This window comes from Panthera leo, chromosome B1, assembly GCF_018350215.1.
Source record: "Panthera leo isolate Ple1 chromosome B1, P.leo_Ple1_pat1.1, whole genome shotgun sequence".
In the NCBI taxonomy this organism is placed as follows: domain Eukaryota; kingdom Metazoa; phylum Chordata; class Mammalia; order Carnivora; family Felidae; genus Panthera; species Panthera leo.
This window is the reverse complement of record NC_056682.1, coordinates 79,636,564-79,653,662: the sequence shown is the minus strand read 5'-3', so window position 1 is coordinate 79,653,662 and position 17,099 is coordinate 79,636,564. Positions and strand designations below refer to the sequence as shown.

At 40.1% G+C, this 17,099-nt stretch overlaps 1 protein-coding gene across 1 annotated transcript in view; it reads left to right on the top strand.

Annotated features, from left to right (window-relative positions):
* Positions 1 to 477: 477 nt before the first annotated feature.
* The window catches only part of EDNRA (endothelin receptor type A), a 59,396-nt gene continuing 42,774 nt past the window's right edge, over positions 478 to 17,099 (top strand). Inside the window, exons 1-2 of the mRNA XM_042935355.1 lie at positions 478 to 549; positions 4,509 to 4,996. Of these exons, the coding sequence (XP_042791289.1) occupies positions 4,577 to 4,996 (420 nt within the window). The 5' untranslated portion in view covers positions 478 to 549; positions 4,509 to 4,576. The remainder of the gene's footprint in view (positions 550 to 4,508; positions 4,997 to 17,099) is intronic.

Here is a 17,099-nt window from a genome sequence, read left to right as displayed (position 1 = left end):
GTTGGACTATTCTCCTCCTTCGACTGCCAACCCCCCACTTCAGTTCTGGAAGGAAATGGTTAAAAGGCTGTTGCCCTTCAGGGCCTGGGAGGCAGCTGGGAGGGGGCGGCAGCTTTGTGCTTTATAGTGTCTTCCTCCTGGGAGGGCTGGAAGGTTGGGACGTTCTTGCTGTCCCAGAGTGGAGGCGAAGGTCTGGGAGTGTTTCGAGGAGAAGGGGAGGACAGCCGGGAGGCGTGTTCCCCTGGAGTTTTCTTTTTCTTGCGAGCCTTCGCGCGCGCGCGCGCGTACAGTCATCCCTTTAGTCTGGCGATTGCGGACGGGCGGTGGAGAGGCTCCGTCCCACTCGGTGGCCGGAGGCTGGAGGCTCGGGAAGACCTCCCCGGAGGAGCCGTGCCCAGGAAGCTTTCCGAAGCGGAGGCAGCTGTGCTTCCCGGGCTGCCGCGGCGTGGGAGCCGGGGACAGCCACCACCCACCCTCGCCGGCTCCGCTTCCTCCCGCCCAGGCGCGGCGCGCGGACCGGGCAGCTGTTTGAGCCCGCCGAGCTCCACGGTCGGTGCAACTCTTTCCTCGGGGACCCAAGCAGGGGTGGGGGTGGGGGCGCTACCTGGGAGGACTGGCGAGCCGGGAGCGTTTTCGCCCGGCGCCCTGCAGCTTGGCGACCCTCCGCACAGGGGCTGGCACCCACCTGCCCGAGGGCGCGTGGCGGGGCGGGCGCCTCTGTGGGAAGGGCGCGCTCCGGAAACGTTTGGGGGTTGGGGGACTGATCGAAAGCCCCCAGCCTCCCCAGGCGGGATTAGGATTTTTAGTCAGAGGAAAACCAACGGTTTTCCCTGCTCTCCCTTTTCTCCCAAGCACATAAGAACTTTGTGGAACATCACGCCCTCGTCGCTGGCTCCAAAGCCTACTTGCGAAGTTTGCCTCGCAGCCTTTTCTTACTCGCCTGCTTCTCCTCCTTGCACACCCGGGGTATGCCAAGGGTAGCCAAGGGCACTTGGTGTGAGGGACTGATGTGTTTTGGAAAACCCCCAGTGCAGCTAATTTGGAAACCTGCCTGTAGAGGTCTGGGCGTTGTGTTCTGTGCTCTCCTTTAAAGGGCACTTGTTGCCTTTCACGTGCAGAAAACAAGGGCTGTTTCTAGATAATCAGCCTCTGTTTACACCATCCTAATGGAGTTCCCGGATAGAGTTGGCGGCGGAGGGGGTGGGGTGGGAGACACATTAAAGTCAGTTGTCTGTAAAGAGAGTTGCTAGTTTCTTACCCGGCAAGCAGAACCCACAGAAGACTAATAAAAAGTTCCTAGTTTGTTTGTTTTTTTTTTTTCTCTCCTCTAGTAGATATTCATGGCCTCCTGCCCCGTGTTAACTAATTGAGAAACATCTTGGCAATCATTTCAGTAAATTACGTGCTCTAAATTTATGCCATTTTGGTAAGGTTGGAATTTCCAAATTACTAATTACAGGTGAACTTTAATCCTGAGAATCCAAGATGTTAAATGCTTGCAGTGTAAACCTAAGGATTCAGTCGTCTTCCTTAATAATAGCTTTAGAACTCCATCAAATTCTTAGCCCCCAAATATGAAGAAGGCTGAATCTATAAACTGTGTTTTTCAGGGAAGACCCTGAGATGCTTCTCTAGAGCTAGGTCTGATTGTGACCGAGAGTTCCAAGCACAGCATGACTTGGATCCACGGAAATGTGCTACAGGTTCATCCATGGAGGAACATGCATTTGAGTGGCTTTTTATTTGCTTTTGCATTTTTCACCCAATGATAATATGGTACCCACATATCTTTGGCAAGTATCCCTTAGCTCTGCTGCTTATGATGTGTCAAGAGCTGATGGAGATGTCATCATAAGTGATGTAGCAGTATTATTGTGAGAAGAACAAGAAACGTGGCTTTAATGGTAGCTAGCTCACACTTTGATGAGAACCTATAGCCTTGGCCTCCATAGTTCCTGCCTAATCAGCTGACCAAGCAAACCAGCATGCTGATGTTCAAACACTAGTGGTACCTTTCCTAACTGGCATAATACCCAGGATAGCCAGGTCAGTTCACTAAATATCCTCCTAGTGGACTCTACTGGGCAAAGAGCCACTCCATTTCCAGGAAAGGCCTTCTCTTTCTTATTTTTAAGGAAACATTACTGAAGGGTCCATCCCAACTGGGAAAGTAGGAGGCTGTAGTCATTAAATAGCACAACATACTGAAGGATTTCTTTTCTCTCATATCTATGATCTAAAGAAGAGAATGACAAGGTGCTTTGTTCTTAGAATCTTGGTCTCCACTGTAGAATGCAAGCAGTGGCATTTTGTAGATCTACAGTATTCGGTCAAGTATTCACTTCAAACTGTAAGAAGCAGGAAAAAACTGCAAACTATTTATAATTAAGCAAAGCAAAGTGAGGCATTATGCCTGTCCTGACACTTTTTGTCCATGAAGACTTCTTCAAGACCCACTTAACTCATGATTAAAATGGGAATATTGCCCCTGCCTACCAGAGTTATAAAGTTCAAGTCAGATAACAGATGCATACATAATAAATTATTAATATACATACAATGTTATTTTTTCACGTTCCCAGGAAAAACCTCAGGGGAAGGCAAAAGTATATGGTATTTACACCTTGTACTTACTTTAGACCTTCTGCACAACTTGAATAAATCTTATTTCATCGACATATTGTCTAAACCTAAGCTCTATTGATTTCCCAACATAACTGTCAAAATTCCTAAAAGCAGTTAATACCAACTATAAATAGACCAAGAAAAAGGACACAATTTTTTAAAAACTACATTATGACCATATATATCATAGACACATGCCACTGCATTAATGAGGTTATGGTCTTCATTTAAAGAATCATTAAAAACTCACAGAGAAGAAAATTTACAAAATATTTAAGTGGGAGGAGCCATTTTTAATTTACCTTTGATTACTGTGTTACCACCAACTCCCTCATTTCCTCCAACATCTTTTCTGTAAAAAAAAAAAATCATTTATTTATTTTGAGAGAGAGAGAGAGTGAAGAGGACAGGGCAGAGAGAGGGAGAGAGAGAATCCCAAGCAGGCTCCATGCTGTCAGCACAGAGCCCGAGGTGGGGCTCCAACTCCTGAACCCACAAGATCATGACCTGAGAAATCAAGAGTCAGACACTTAGCTGAATGAGACACCCAGGTGCCCCTCCAATATCTTTTAAGGATTAAAGTATCCTTCTGAGCAAGAAGGACCACTTGCTGTCAGCAAGTCACTTAAACAAACAAAACAAAAAACGAAAACAAATGATCTTTTGGAAACAAGTAATCACCCTCCCAAATCTATTGTTTCATGGAAACTCTGGGAGACTGTTGAAACATTTTAGGTGCTAAGAAAGCACAAGAAAGAGAGATAGTGGGGTCTAGTGGCTAAGAGCTCAGGCTCAGAGTCCGACAAACCTGCCTTAGAATCAACATTGCCACTACCACCTGTGGACCTGAAGGCTCCTTGCCTTTACTGAGCCTCTGGTCCCCTATGTTTCTAGAGGAACTGTGCATCGGCCTCACAGAGGCATGGTGTGCATTAGACAACACCATGCATGTGAAGTGCTCAGCACAGTTGGTGTGACAAATGTAACCACATAGGATGTTTCAAAGAAAGCATGAGACAGCCCTTGGAAAGCCAAATTCTGTGCCTGGCCTGGAAAGCCATTATTACCAGTTCACTTGCTGGCAAGTATTGGGATAATAATTTCTAAAGAATGGAAGAGAGAGAGAAAAAATTCCTGTCAGAGAGGTGGATTGTACACATTAATCATCAAGATTTTCAATAAAATGAATATTTTGTGTGTATCAATTATATAACTTTTAATCGAAACTAAGATTGTTAAATGTATTGATGGTATTAAGCACAGTTCTGATTTTAAAAGAGCATTTTATGACACTTTAAATAACTACCTGTGCTACATTTTAACCCCATGTTCATTATTTACCATGTGTACAACAGAACACATTTTGGAATATTGAATTGTTAGTTACAGAATTTGCTAATTTTATGCCTTGATATCATGTAAATTTTACTCGGCAAATAATGCCTTTTCTCTTCCATTAATAAATAAAATTTTGTATCTCAACTCTTGAAGATTTTTGCAATTCAGATTTTTATCAGCCAGTGTAATGGAGAGAAAAAAGTAACTTTTGATCTACTAAAGGAAAAACCCATATGTCCTCATCCATATTATAATCTAGATATAATCGTGGATGGAGATGAGAGAGAGAAAGAGAAGGAAGCAGAGGGGTGTAGAGAGAGACAGAGACAGAGATAGAGATAGAGATAGATAGAGATAGAGATAGAGAATTTGCCATAATGGAGCTTTGATCTTGTCTTTTTTCCCTGCCATGGGATAACCTTACACAGATCTTATCTAATTACCAAATATATATTACTTTTTACCTGACGCAGTAAATAATCATTGACTACAATTATTGGCAGCTGGATTTTGTAACCAATTATTTTTCCTCCTTTCTTTTCCAGGTGAAAAAAAAAAAAGCAAGTGTATAAAGGGAAGGTAGTAAGAGACATTTCCTCAAATTTGCATCACGATGGAAACCTTTTGCCTCAAGGTGTCCTTCTGGGTAGCGCTGGTTGGATGTGTGATCAGTGATAATCCTGAAAGCTACAGCACAAACCTAAGTACTCCAGTGGATGATTTCACCACTTTTCGTGGGACAGAGCTCAGCTTCCTCGTTACCACTCATCGACCCACTAATTTGGCCCTACCTAGCAATGGCTCAATGCACAGCTATTGCCCGCAGCAGACTAAGATTACTTCAGCTTTCAAATACATTAACACTGTGATATCTTGTACTATTTTCATCGTGGGAATGGTGGGGAATGCAACTCTGCTCAGGATCATTTACCAGAACAAGTGTATGAGGAATGGCCCCAACGCGCTGATAGCCAGCCTTGCCCTTGGAGACCTTATCTATGTGGTCATTGATCTCCCTATCAATGTGTTTAAGGTAGGAAGTAACCACAACTATATTTGCAGGTTTGAACATACGTTCTGATTCCACAGTAAGAGAGTTGCTGCAGACCTTTGGAGTTTTAGTCTGTGTTTTTACTGAGAGTGATTTCTGCAGCCTTCAACTTTGGTGGCCTTTAACATTTTTATTATTTGTTAAATGTTACATTTATTTGCTAACTTAATTGTTCACAAAATCGCGTTTTGGGGAAGACTATTCAAAGTCACGGTCTTTAATGAAGCAGATTCTCATGCCAGCCCTGAGCTTGCTGAGTGGATGGGCAATCTTGGGAAGAAACTGGATTTTTTTGAGACTCAGTTTTTAGGGGGAGATCTATTGAGCCCAAAAGATACTTAAAATAAGTATTTCTTCAGTTTCTGTAACCTTTTTAATGTGATGCCATTCAGTGGCCAGATAGCCAGGGTACATGTTGAAATGAAAGTACCTGTTTTATTTTGACGATCTGGATTGATGATGGAAGCCAAAGGGTATGCTGGCTTCCCTCAGTTGTCTCGGTGACTTAGAGATAGTGAGGTCCACGTGATCTCAGCTCAGTGTTGACCTTGTTGAACAGTGTCACTAAAGCCATTTAAAATAGGCCTCAATTTACTGTTGCCTTCTTCATTTCTTCAGTTTACAGAGTTTTTATTCGTGGAGTACCCACTGTGTGCCTGCCCCTGAGCTAGGCAATAAGGATCCCAAGACAAATATGACAAAAGTGATGCCTCAGTGGGAGGGGAAGATAACTCACCCACTGTCACTGTGATCATCTTGCTTTAGGGACTGGTTAGTACCAAAACAAAGTAAAGCCCAAAGGAATTAGATGTTTCGTATTTGATCTAGTGGTTGTGAGGGGAAAATGGCTGCAAGAATTCAAGTGAACTAAAATTCAAGTAAAATTACGTGGTCTATGCCAGATGTTATGGAATGTCTTTATTCTAAACCCAGGAAAAGTACTTTCCTCAGCCTTTCTTTTTTTTTCTTCTATGTCTTATCCATAAAAACAAAACTATTCTGAGCAATAATATTCTGAAATATGACTTTAAGTAGCAAGTTTTGTTTGAAGACATGATAAATTTTAACTAAGAGTCTCTCGGTTTCCAATAAATACACTTAAACTATGGCAAAATTATGCTCGCCTACCAGGAAAAGCGGTGATACAATGAAGTGCTGACAGTAAAGATGAAAACAATGATTACGGTCTCGAACGTTACAAATAAAAAGCATTTCAAAAGTACTCAAGTATATTGTTGGCAAAATTGGAGAAATTAGACAACAAATGATAAAAAAAAATTATATGCCATCTCTTTTCACAGAATTGCATGAAAACATATGTTTTCTATTTGAACTTGAAATGGGATTTTAGAACTGAACTATGATGCAAAACTGAAAATGCATAATTAACTTAAAATGTTTAGCACATGCTATAGAACTTAAATTTTTTTAAAGGTTATTAATTTTCTCTTTATGAAATAATGTGTGTGAACACGAGGCTTTCTCATGACATCTTTCTTTAATAATAGATTTAAAGTGTTTATATGACTCTTATTCAAAATTTTACTCTAGTAGTTATGTTGTAGAGTATTAAACATTGATTATTCATACTTATATACTAGTTAACCAACCCATCATGCCTCAGAAGAATAATTAACTATCTCTGAATTAATTATTCCCGTTTGACCATTTGCAAAGAACATTTTTGGAAAACCAATATTTGCGACTGCTGGAAAGGACACTCGCTTATCTCTTTGAGGTGCTACCTGCCAGTCACTAGACTAAACATCATTTCTAGTCCAGACCAACAAACGAAGCCAGACCGTCTGGACTATCCCCAGTTGGTGAAAATTCAAATAAAACTTGGTTTTACATTCATATAACAATGGATAATAATTTACACATCCTCATTTGACCAAATGGTTCTTCCTTTCGGGACTCTAATACTTTATATCCCTTATTGTAGTTCTATACAATGTGGACAGTTTGACAGGCTTTTACATCGCAGGGGTACATTTGTGTAATTACTGTTTTTCTAAAACTCACATAATGAGACATTTAACCAACATTAATTTTAGAAAGGAAACCTTTTGGGTTAAAAAAATACATACATGCTTTAGTTATTTCAATCTTCTTGCAGAGGAAAAGAAGAAAACATTTAAGCTAAAAAGCCTCCCAGTATTTGGGGGTTATTTCTACCTCATTCTGTCAGTCCTCTTCTCTGAGTTGGGAGACGAGAAGATGTAGTTTCCCTGATATCTGCCCAGGAGAGTCCAGAGAAACCCTTCCTAGTGATGTGAGCTCTGGGCCTTCCTGCCTTTGGTCTGCAGCTGCCTCCTGCTGTAAGAGTCTGATGCTTTGAAGTCTCACCTATCAGACCTGTGGACTCCTCTGACCATGGCATATGCTGCAAGGCGAAGCAGCAGCTGTCCATCTCCCTTTACCATGGTGTTCAGTGCCAAGTGGCTCTCGATCTGTGAGCATGGAAGAGGGGGTCCCTCCACACCTATTTCCAAAAGTTTCCTAATCAGTCTCCCTATCTTCAGGGTTTCTTTTCTCCAGCCTATACTGGTCTTCACTTCTGCTGACCGAGTGTCATTTTAATAAAAATCACCCAGGAGCTTCCACATTTAGTAGTCGAGGTCCTCTCCATTCTGACCATACTTTACCTACTTCTTACCAGCTGCCAATGTGCAGGCACAGCTCTTGTCAAAATGCCGTCACTACAGCTAACTAAATAACATTCTCAGAGGGGCGCCTGGGTGGCTCAGTCAATTAAGTGTCTGACTCGGTTTCGGCTCAGGTCATGACCTCATGGCTCGTGAGATTGAGCACTGCGTTGGGCTCCAGGCTGATGGCGGGGAGCCTGCTTGGGATTCTCTCTTTCCCTCTCTCTCTCTCTCTGTCCCTCTCCTACTCATGCTTTCTCTCTCTCTCAAAATTAATAAACATTTAAAAAAAATAATAACATTCTCAGAGAGGCTAGGTCTAGTCACTGAAGGACTGCTACTGAGGCATTTACAGATCCTAAATTGAAAAATAAGTCCAAAGTTACATGTGTTGCATAAAGAAGAAATAAGCCAAAAAGTGGAGAGAGTCTCCTCTGGCCCTAGCTTGTACTCTCACACACACACACTACCTGGTGATAAAATCAGACAATCGACAATCTGAGACAATAAAATTCAGAGCAGAAGGAACCAAAGGAAGCAAATAAATGCCAGTTACCTTCTTGGTTTTCAAGCATGCAAGGGCCTTGCAAATGGCAATGTTGGGGAAAAGTTGTTACTAATGTTATCAAAGGATTACTCTAATTCTTAATTATGCAAAAAGCATAATATCACTAATTATAAGAGAAGACTGACCAAAACAGGAGAGAGAAACGGAAAAGAGTTACCGACCCTTTCAAATACTCATGCTTGTCACCTAAACTGATGATGGATTTTATGTGTCAGGAAATTACATTATCTGATATCCTGAATTTTCAAGAAATGCACAAATTTAGCCAGTACATTGATCTGTGTATAAATTGTTTACATCCATTACAATGACAAAACAATTAAAACCTTCTATCTGTGCTTAGGGACTACAAATAACCCCAACTACTAAATGCCAATATAGGAGAACAGAATCTAAAAATTGTACTCTTTAATGATTCTTGAGATTATGTTAATGCCATAGAGTGCCATCTATAGGGAGATGGGTTATAATTTTGAATAGAGCGGAATCTCTAAAAGTGATGTTTATGCATGGGTAACCAGCCAAAGCTTGGCATCATGTGCTTTCAGGATAACAGCTCACCCATGCTTGCACACAGATATGCCCATAAAACACTGTAGCTCAGCCCCTTTAGTAGAAACAGGAATGTGGGGAAATTTGTGTGTGAGAGAAGTAGATTGCAAAGGATTAAAATGGTGGCCGAGGGAAGAAGTGGAGTCCAATGACTTAGCATAGAAATCTCTCACACACAGAGCTGGGCATTGAAACTAGTGATGTCATAGATGATACTGTAGGTGAATAGTGTCTCTTTTTAGCATGTAGGGTAAAACAGGTTTGTGAGAAGAAGCTAACGAGCCAGTGGCAGAATCTAGTAACTGATTGTTGGTTACTAATTTGGTCCACTCTAAGCATCCACCTCTTATTGAGGACAACAATGAAAAATAAACAGATATAATTCTGTTTGAAATTATCAGAAATATTTTGCAATGGAAAGTCAAGACTCAATATGTTGCTCTGGCAGAGGATCTGAGCAATGTGGAAACCAGAGACGTTTGCTTGGAGCCAGTTATCTGCATATTCACACAGCCTTTGACATCTTGTGCAACTGGAATCCATTCTGTTGTTGGGGCAGCCATACCAAAGTTGTCTCCTGACACATCAAATCACCAAGGCAACTTTTGCCTAAAAAATAAATCGCCACAACTTATAGATTGTGTGTCTCAAACATAGTAGTCATTCAGTAAGTGCTTATTGGCATAATTTGGTTTGTTCAGGGTCTTTACTGGTAAAATTGACTTCTTATCAGATTTCTCTGAGATCTTCCAGTTTAAATACTGATGGTACTGATGATTATGATGACAATTTGTTAGAGGGAATCTTCATTTATGTACAAGACACAGGAAATTATCTGTGGTCTACACATCTTATTCCCCCAAATTGATCAAATTACCCACCAGATTATTGCCCATGTGATAATGATGGTGTCTCCCTTTTACTTAGCATCAAGCAAATAAAAACATATCCTTCTTACGTACTCCAGTAATAGTACTATAACCATAAAATTAGGGATAAAAACTATATTCCCTGAATTTTGATAAAGAAAAGTGTGTCCTTTGACCAAGATCTCTGCCCCTTGTTGGTGCATTGCAGCTAAATGTTTCCTATGGGGTAGCTCTGCCTCTGCCTTCCCTCCTGCGCCTCTCTCTGTACACATTCCTCTACCTCCCTTTCCTGGAGCTAACCTGGCCTGTCTGAGAATACCAAGATGGTCTCTCTACCTGGCAGATTTTCCCTTCAGGCCTCCTCTGGCTAATTCTGCTTTATTCTTCAGATCTCAGCTTAAACATCTCCTTGTCTGGCAAGTATCTATAACCCAAACTGGGTTAGTGCCTTTCTCATGCACTCCCACGACACCCTCTATTAACCCTGAAATAGCATTTAACACACACTCTGTTGTATTTGCCAATTCACTTGTCTGTCTGCCCCACTAGACTTCAAGTTCCTTAAGACAGGCTGCCATAATTCTCATTTATCATTGTATCTCCTGCATCTAGCATTGTACCCAAGTTAAAAAATATTTGATGAATGAGTAAAATAAGAACATGTACTGGTACTTGCTTCTATAAGAGTGTTTTTCCTCCCATGCAATTCAAGATCTAAAAGCTGACTTCCTTTTTGAATTTACTGAATTTCTACTTTTTTCTTGCAAATGAGCAACATCTCAGGGTCCATAAATCTGAGGGAAAAGTGTGCAAAGCAGAGCTGCACATAACAGGGTCGTTTTCCCCTTCTGCCTATGTCCGGACACTGTGTTACCTTCCTCTCTCTGGCACATATAATCAATTGAGGACTCTTTTTTCAAAGTTTCTGTGCAATATGCATTCTTTGAGCATAGTTGGAATTGTGGTTTTGATTGGAATATTAAACCTACATGTGATTTGGGATATCAAAATGAACATTCATATCACTAAAGATTTTATTTACTCTTCAGAGAACAGGAAATAGGTTGAGTTTGAGTTTCTGGCGTTGCTAAGACACATGCGCATTGCAAAAAATTCATTATGCTAACTAGCTGATTTTAGAATATCTGTACACATAAAATGACAGAGTGATAAATTTATTACCCAATTTACTGTTTGTTATAAGGAAGTTGCTGTCTGGAAAGGCTTCAGAACCCTCTCCAACTCTACCTCCCATTCTGACTTTTCGTTTCCTGTGTCTGGGAACCTCATTGCCTTCTCTCATGCTCATGTTAAGTAATTATTCTCATGTGAGGTTACTCTGCTAACCCTCAGCATTTGGCTCACAGCACAGTTATTCCTATTTCAGGGAGGTGGGGGGATGGAAACCATCCATAACTGCAAGATTGTTCCCATGGCTGAGGAGAGAGAGATGGTTTCAGTCCCATTCTCATTAGGAAGGTGTGGAGATGTAAAGAAGCATCGTGGCTGATGATACTCCCCCATCGAACCGTTCAGCTCATGGAAGAGGCTGCTGTGTTCTAAATTTAACATAAAATAGTGAGGGCTGGGGAGGGGATGTAAATGTTGCACTGCTTCAAGCGCTTGCAGTACAAGCAGATGTTCGGGCTATTTCATTCTGAAATATTTCTATGGTGTCTTCATCTACGAGTTGCTAGGATATGAGTGTTATTTCTTTATTATCATACAAGGGTATGCAGTTGGTATAAAGAGTGTGCTAACTAAAATGAAAGAGGGTGGGGTATCAACTTCTCTGTGTCTGAAGTTGATTCTAAGACTAGAGTGATTAAGTGTGGACTGTTCTAAGAAATTCTGTCAAAATAAATTTGAAATACTGCCAGGAATTCTACAACTGCTTTCTGTAGCTACCATATTCTCCTGGGAGTTCAAATAACTGCTTTCTATAGCTACACTTTTATTTTTAACTATGTCTAGCTTTTCTTGGAAAAACTTCCCTACATAATAAAGTTAATAGTTGAGATTAAATTCGGTAACGGGACTAAACGTAAGTATCACTCCATATTAATTTTTGGTAGCCTTATTTTTAAATTTGAACATCAAAAATTTTACAAGACCGCATGCTCTGAAATGTTTACTTAAACTTGGAAGGTTTGAAGTCCCTGGTGTTCCTGGACTCAGGAAGATTTAATCATATTTTTGGATGTGCAAATTGAGAGGTTACTTTTAGAATTTAAACCTCTGTGTGAGGTTTGTTGACATTGTTTGCCATCTCAACTTTTCCAACAACTTACTTAGAAAAGAGCGTCAATAATGGAAGCTGGTCAAATAATTCTTCTCATAACATGAATCCTAAACATATGAGCCCTATTTTACTCTAGAAGGTAATGGGGATGGCAGTGGATTGGCCGTTTGGTTACTCAGTGACATCAGATCTTTCCTCTGTAAATGTTCTTCCTTTATCCATTCAATAGATAGTTACTGAGCTCCTACTATATACCAGTCATTGGGGAAATAGCAGTAAAGAAAACCAGACAATCATCCTTGCCCTCTTGGAGCATACATTCAAGTAGAAGAATACGACAATAAGCAAGTTAAATAAATAAATATCTCACATAGGAGATCACTGATAAGGAGAAAAATAAAATGGGAAAGAGGAATAGAAAGAAAGGGGGAAGATACTAATTTTAGAGTGGTGGCTAAAGAATGCCTCAATACAAGATAACAGTTGAATAAAAAACCTAAAACTTTCCACGCCACTATCTAAGGTAAGAGCATTCCAGCAGAGGAAATGGCAAAAGCAAAGTCCCTGAGGCAGGAATGTGTCTGGACGGTTAAAGGACCAGCAAAGAGGCCATGGTGGTGAGTGGAAGGGAGACAGTAGTAACATGAGGTCACAGGGATAGGCGGTAGGCTATGTGATGGGGGAAGCAGACAACATAGGGCCTAATAATAGGGTAACCATATATTTTATCATTTAAACCAGGATACTCTGAGAGTGAAAAGAGACACTGTCATCAATAATTGCATCTGGACAATGGGCATAAACATGGATTGTCCTAAAAATATCATGTCCTAAACATTGTCACCCTACCTGTGCACCTACCCTTAGCCTTTTCCTCTGAGTGAGATAGAAAGATTTTAGAAGGTCAAGAGAAGATTAGTGACATGATTTGGTTTATATCTTAACAAGAGCATTCGCTCTACTGTGTTGAGAAGCACTTCCCGAATCAATGAAGGAAAAATATGCAGTCTTAAAATATGTTATATATACCAATATGTACCATGAGAATAGTATTCCCTGAAGCTTAACTAGCATTTGCCCTGTGTCAGGCTAACTTTTTTGATCCTCACAACAAACCCACGATGCACCACAAGTGAGATACAGTTTTTAAGGATTTCCTCAAGGTTATACAACTAGCAAGTGGCAGTGCCGGGATTTGGATCCAGTCTGATCTCGGAGACCATGCTGTAGGACAAGCAGCCATACCACTTCTCTTCCGTATACCTCATAGGGCAAACTTTCCAGTCATCCAGATGCCATCCCTGGTACAGAAATATATTTTCAAAGACCATGTTCAAAGATAAAGTCAGACCCTTTTCTCTCCTCCATTAAATCCAGTAACTTCTTTAGTTGCTTATTTAAGACAGAAGGAAAACATCATAAAGGAAAATGTGTATGATACAGAGACTGTTCTTCAGAATAGTATTTATGTTGTAAATCTTGCAGATTGCATTGGCACATCTGGTAAGCAGATTTTTATATTCTATACTCATCATGTTGGTGAGGTCAACTGACAGAAAGGAACCAGAAAATAAAATAATAAAACAAAGGTTGAGCTCTTGATGAGCTGATTGTCTAGACATATACATCTGCTTATCTGCTCAGAGGGACACATTTTGCTAAATAGGTGTCTCACCCAGTTATTTCTGGGAGGGCCAGGCAATTTTTCAGTGGACATAAGACAAAAATGAGTGTTTGTGACTAGCCCATAGTTTTATTTGGGGTGGAAACATGAGATTTTATTGCTAAAACTAAATGTTGCATTTCTAGACCTTCCTTCCTAGGGTTACCAGATGCACAGGAATTAAAAGGGGAATGTGGAACACAATGGATGATGTTTGGGAAATATGTCTCAACTGATATTTAAAAAGAAGCCAGAGGGGCGCCTGGGTGGCTCAGTCGGTTAAGCGTCCGACTTCAGCTCAGGTCACGATCTCACTGTCCGTGAGTTCGAGCCCCGCGTCGGGCTCTGGGCTGATGGCTCAGAGCCTGGAGCCTGCTTCCAATTCTGTGCCTCCCTCTTTCTCTGCCCCTCCCCTGTTCATGTTCTGTCTCTCTCTGTCTCAAAAATAAATAAAACATTAAAAAAATAAAAAGAAGCCAGAAATCTTCAATTTGAAAAAAAATGTACATATGAAGTATATATTTTGTGAAGTGGTCCATTGAATCTAAAACTAAGTAAGGAGTTTATTAATATCCCTAGTTATAAAAGCAACAAGTAAAGTAAATAATTACTGGACAAGTTAAAAATGTCCAAAGTCATTGCCTATCAGAGTATGAAAGGAATGGGATGGGCACACATCTCTGCCAAGTACTGAACAATATACTGTGCCCCATCCCACATGAGTTTTCTAGCTGATGAGGCAATTCTGCTAAATGTCTGTACCTGGAAGGAAGGAAGGAAGGAAGGGGAAGGGGAGGAAGGAAGGAAGAAAGAGAGAGAGAGAACCATCTTTGCTGCGAATTTTTAACTTAGTTTCATAAAATAAAAAATGTCCTGAACACTCCAAAATTCTCCCTTAAAATAATGTCATTTATGTCATAAATGCTGTTTTTCTGTATATTTCCATTGTTTCCCCAAATTTGATTTTCTTATAGAAAATAAACCTATGGGGGCGCCTGGGTGGCTCAGTCGGTTGAGCGTCCGACTTCAGCTCAGGTCATGATCTCACGGCTGGTGAGTTCGAGCCCCGCGTGGGCCTCTGTGCTGACAGCTCAGAGCCTGGAGCCTGTTTCAGATTCTGTGTCTCCCTCTCTCTCTCTGACCCTCCCCCGTTCATCCTCTGTCTCTCTCTGTCTCAAAAGTAAATAAATGTTAAAAAAAAAATTTACCAAAAAAAAAAAAAAAAAAGAAAAGAAACCTATGAAAATTAGGGGAATGTTACATCATTTAAGAGCCATAATACTGTGTAAACTTTTTAAAAAGTTTATTGAAGTATAATATACATCCAGAACAATGTACATAAGTGTCAACTCTATGAATTTTCACAAAATGAACACATCTGTGTAACCAGGATCAAGAAACAGAACATTACCTGCTCCCAGAAGTCCCTCAGTCATGAATCACTCTAACTCCCAAGGCAACCACTTTCCTGACTTCTAATGGCATGAACTTGCCTATTTTTGTATTTTATATAAACAGAATCATATGATATATATTATTCTCTGTATGGCTTCTTTTGTTCAACATTATGTTTGTGAGAGTAACCCACATTGTTGTGTTGTAGCTCATCCATTCTCATTACTCTATAGTACTTCCTTGTCTGAGTATGCCACAATTTATCCACTCTACTCTATGTAGGCATTAAACGGTTTCTAAAATTGAGCTAATATGAATAGTACTTCTATGGAAATTCTCATATGCATCTTTCTGTACATACATATGCTGAAATATATATACACACATACACATATATGACCTACATAGGTATATATAAAAAGATGTATGTAATATTTGCATATCAAAATATACCTATATATTAAATATATATTTTTATATAAATATTGATTATAAATATTTAATCTAAATTTTGATCAGTAATTTGGAGAACTATACCAGGGCATGGTACACTATTAAGAATTAGGCAGCATTGCCTAAACAGGAATTTTTTTCTAATTCTGAATGCTCTAAAGACCTGTGTGGCATATGTGTGAATTGTGTTCATTGTAATTCTTGACTTTCAAACAAATCAGTTATCTGCCTCCATAATGGATAATCCCCACATCAACTCACATATTTACTAAGTGTCTATAGAAAACACAAATCTAGGATAACCATGACTTTGAGTGGCACACACTCTGTTTGAGAATACAAACGTATACAATCAAATTAGCCTAACTGCCAGGGTAATCTTATACTCTGGTGTTTTGTTGAAGTTTTTGAGACCACCAAACATGCACACACATGAAAAGCATTTTAAAAGTAAAACACTGGGGCGCCTGGGTGGCGCAGTTGGTTAAGCGTCCGACTTCAGCCAGGTCACGATCTCGCGGTCTGTGAGTTCGAGCCCCGCGTCTGGGGGCTCTGGGCTGATGGCTGATGGCTCGGAGCCTGGAGCCTGTTTCCGATTCTGTGTCTCCCTCTCTCTCTGCCCCTCCCCCGTTCATGCTCTGTCTCTCTCTGTCCCAAAAATAAATAAAAAACGTTGAAAAAAAAATTAAAAAAAAAAAAAAAAGTAAAACACCTATTTAACATTTTCTTTAAAAATAGAAACACTGCCATTTCTCTTTCTCCCAAAGGAGTATCTGCAGCTGAAACAAAATTAGTCAAATTAATTTCAAGGGATACAGAAATAAGGTTTCAGCATTTTCCATTACTGCTATAATAAATGGTTATTTATTTAAAAATATTCAGGGGTGCCTGATTGGCTCAGTCAGTTAGGTGTCCAACTCTTGATCTCGGCTCAGGTCATGATCTCCCTGTTCGTGGGTTTGAGCCCGTGTTGGGCTCTGTGCTGACAGCATGGAGCCTGCTTGGGATTCTCTCTCCCTCTCTATCTGCTTCTCCCACTCTCTCTCTCTCAAAATAAATAAAAAACTTAAAAAAAAAGAAAATATCTAAACACACTATGAAACACAAATTAAAAAACAATGATTGCAGACAGTAAATGTTATGAGAGTTTAAGTTAAATTAATGAAATTTTCCACACAATCTCTCTGAGGTTATTTTTGTTAAATGACATATCTTGGGTGTGCCAGTTGCTAGGTAAAACTTGGAGGTTTAGTTATAATCTGGTTACTACTATTAAAATAAGATTGGTAAGGGAAGGTTGCTATAGAAATTTACCAAGTTGCAGCTTATGAAGACAGAATAAAATCTCTCATAATATCATCCACAAGGTTTGCATTGCAGCATCCCTAAAAAGAAATTTTATTTGTCAAAACCACTGACTCAACTTCAAATGCAACTTACAATGGTCTTATAGCGCAAATAATACATACTCCCAGAAGGTATTCAGAAGTGAGTGAAATGTGTGTGAGCACTGGGTTTTGCAATATTATGAATATGCATTTAAACTTAGGTGATTTGTTGAAACTTCTGCATTTTGTTCCATGGAAATAGCTTCATAGGAATATTTTCATTGGTGTTATAGAGTGACCTTAAAATTGCCTCCCATCTCCTGGGCCACCATCAAGGAGGGGAAGTAAATCTGGAAGTACTATACAC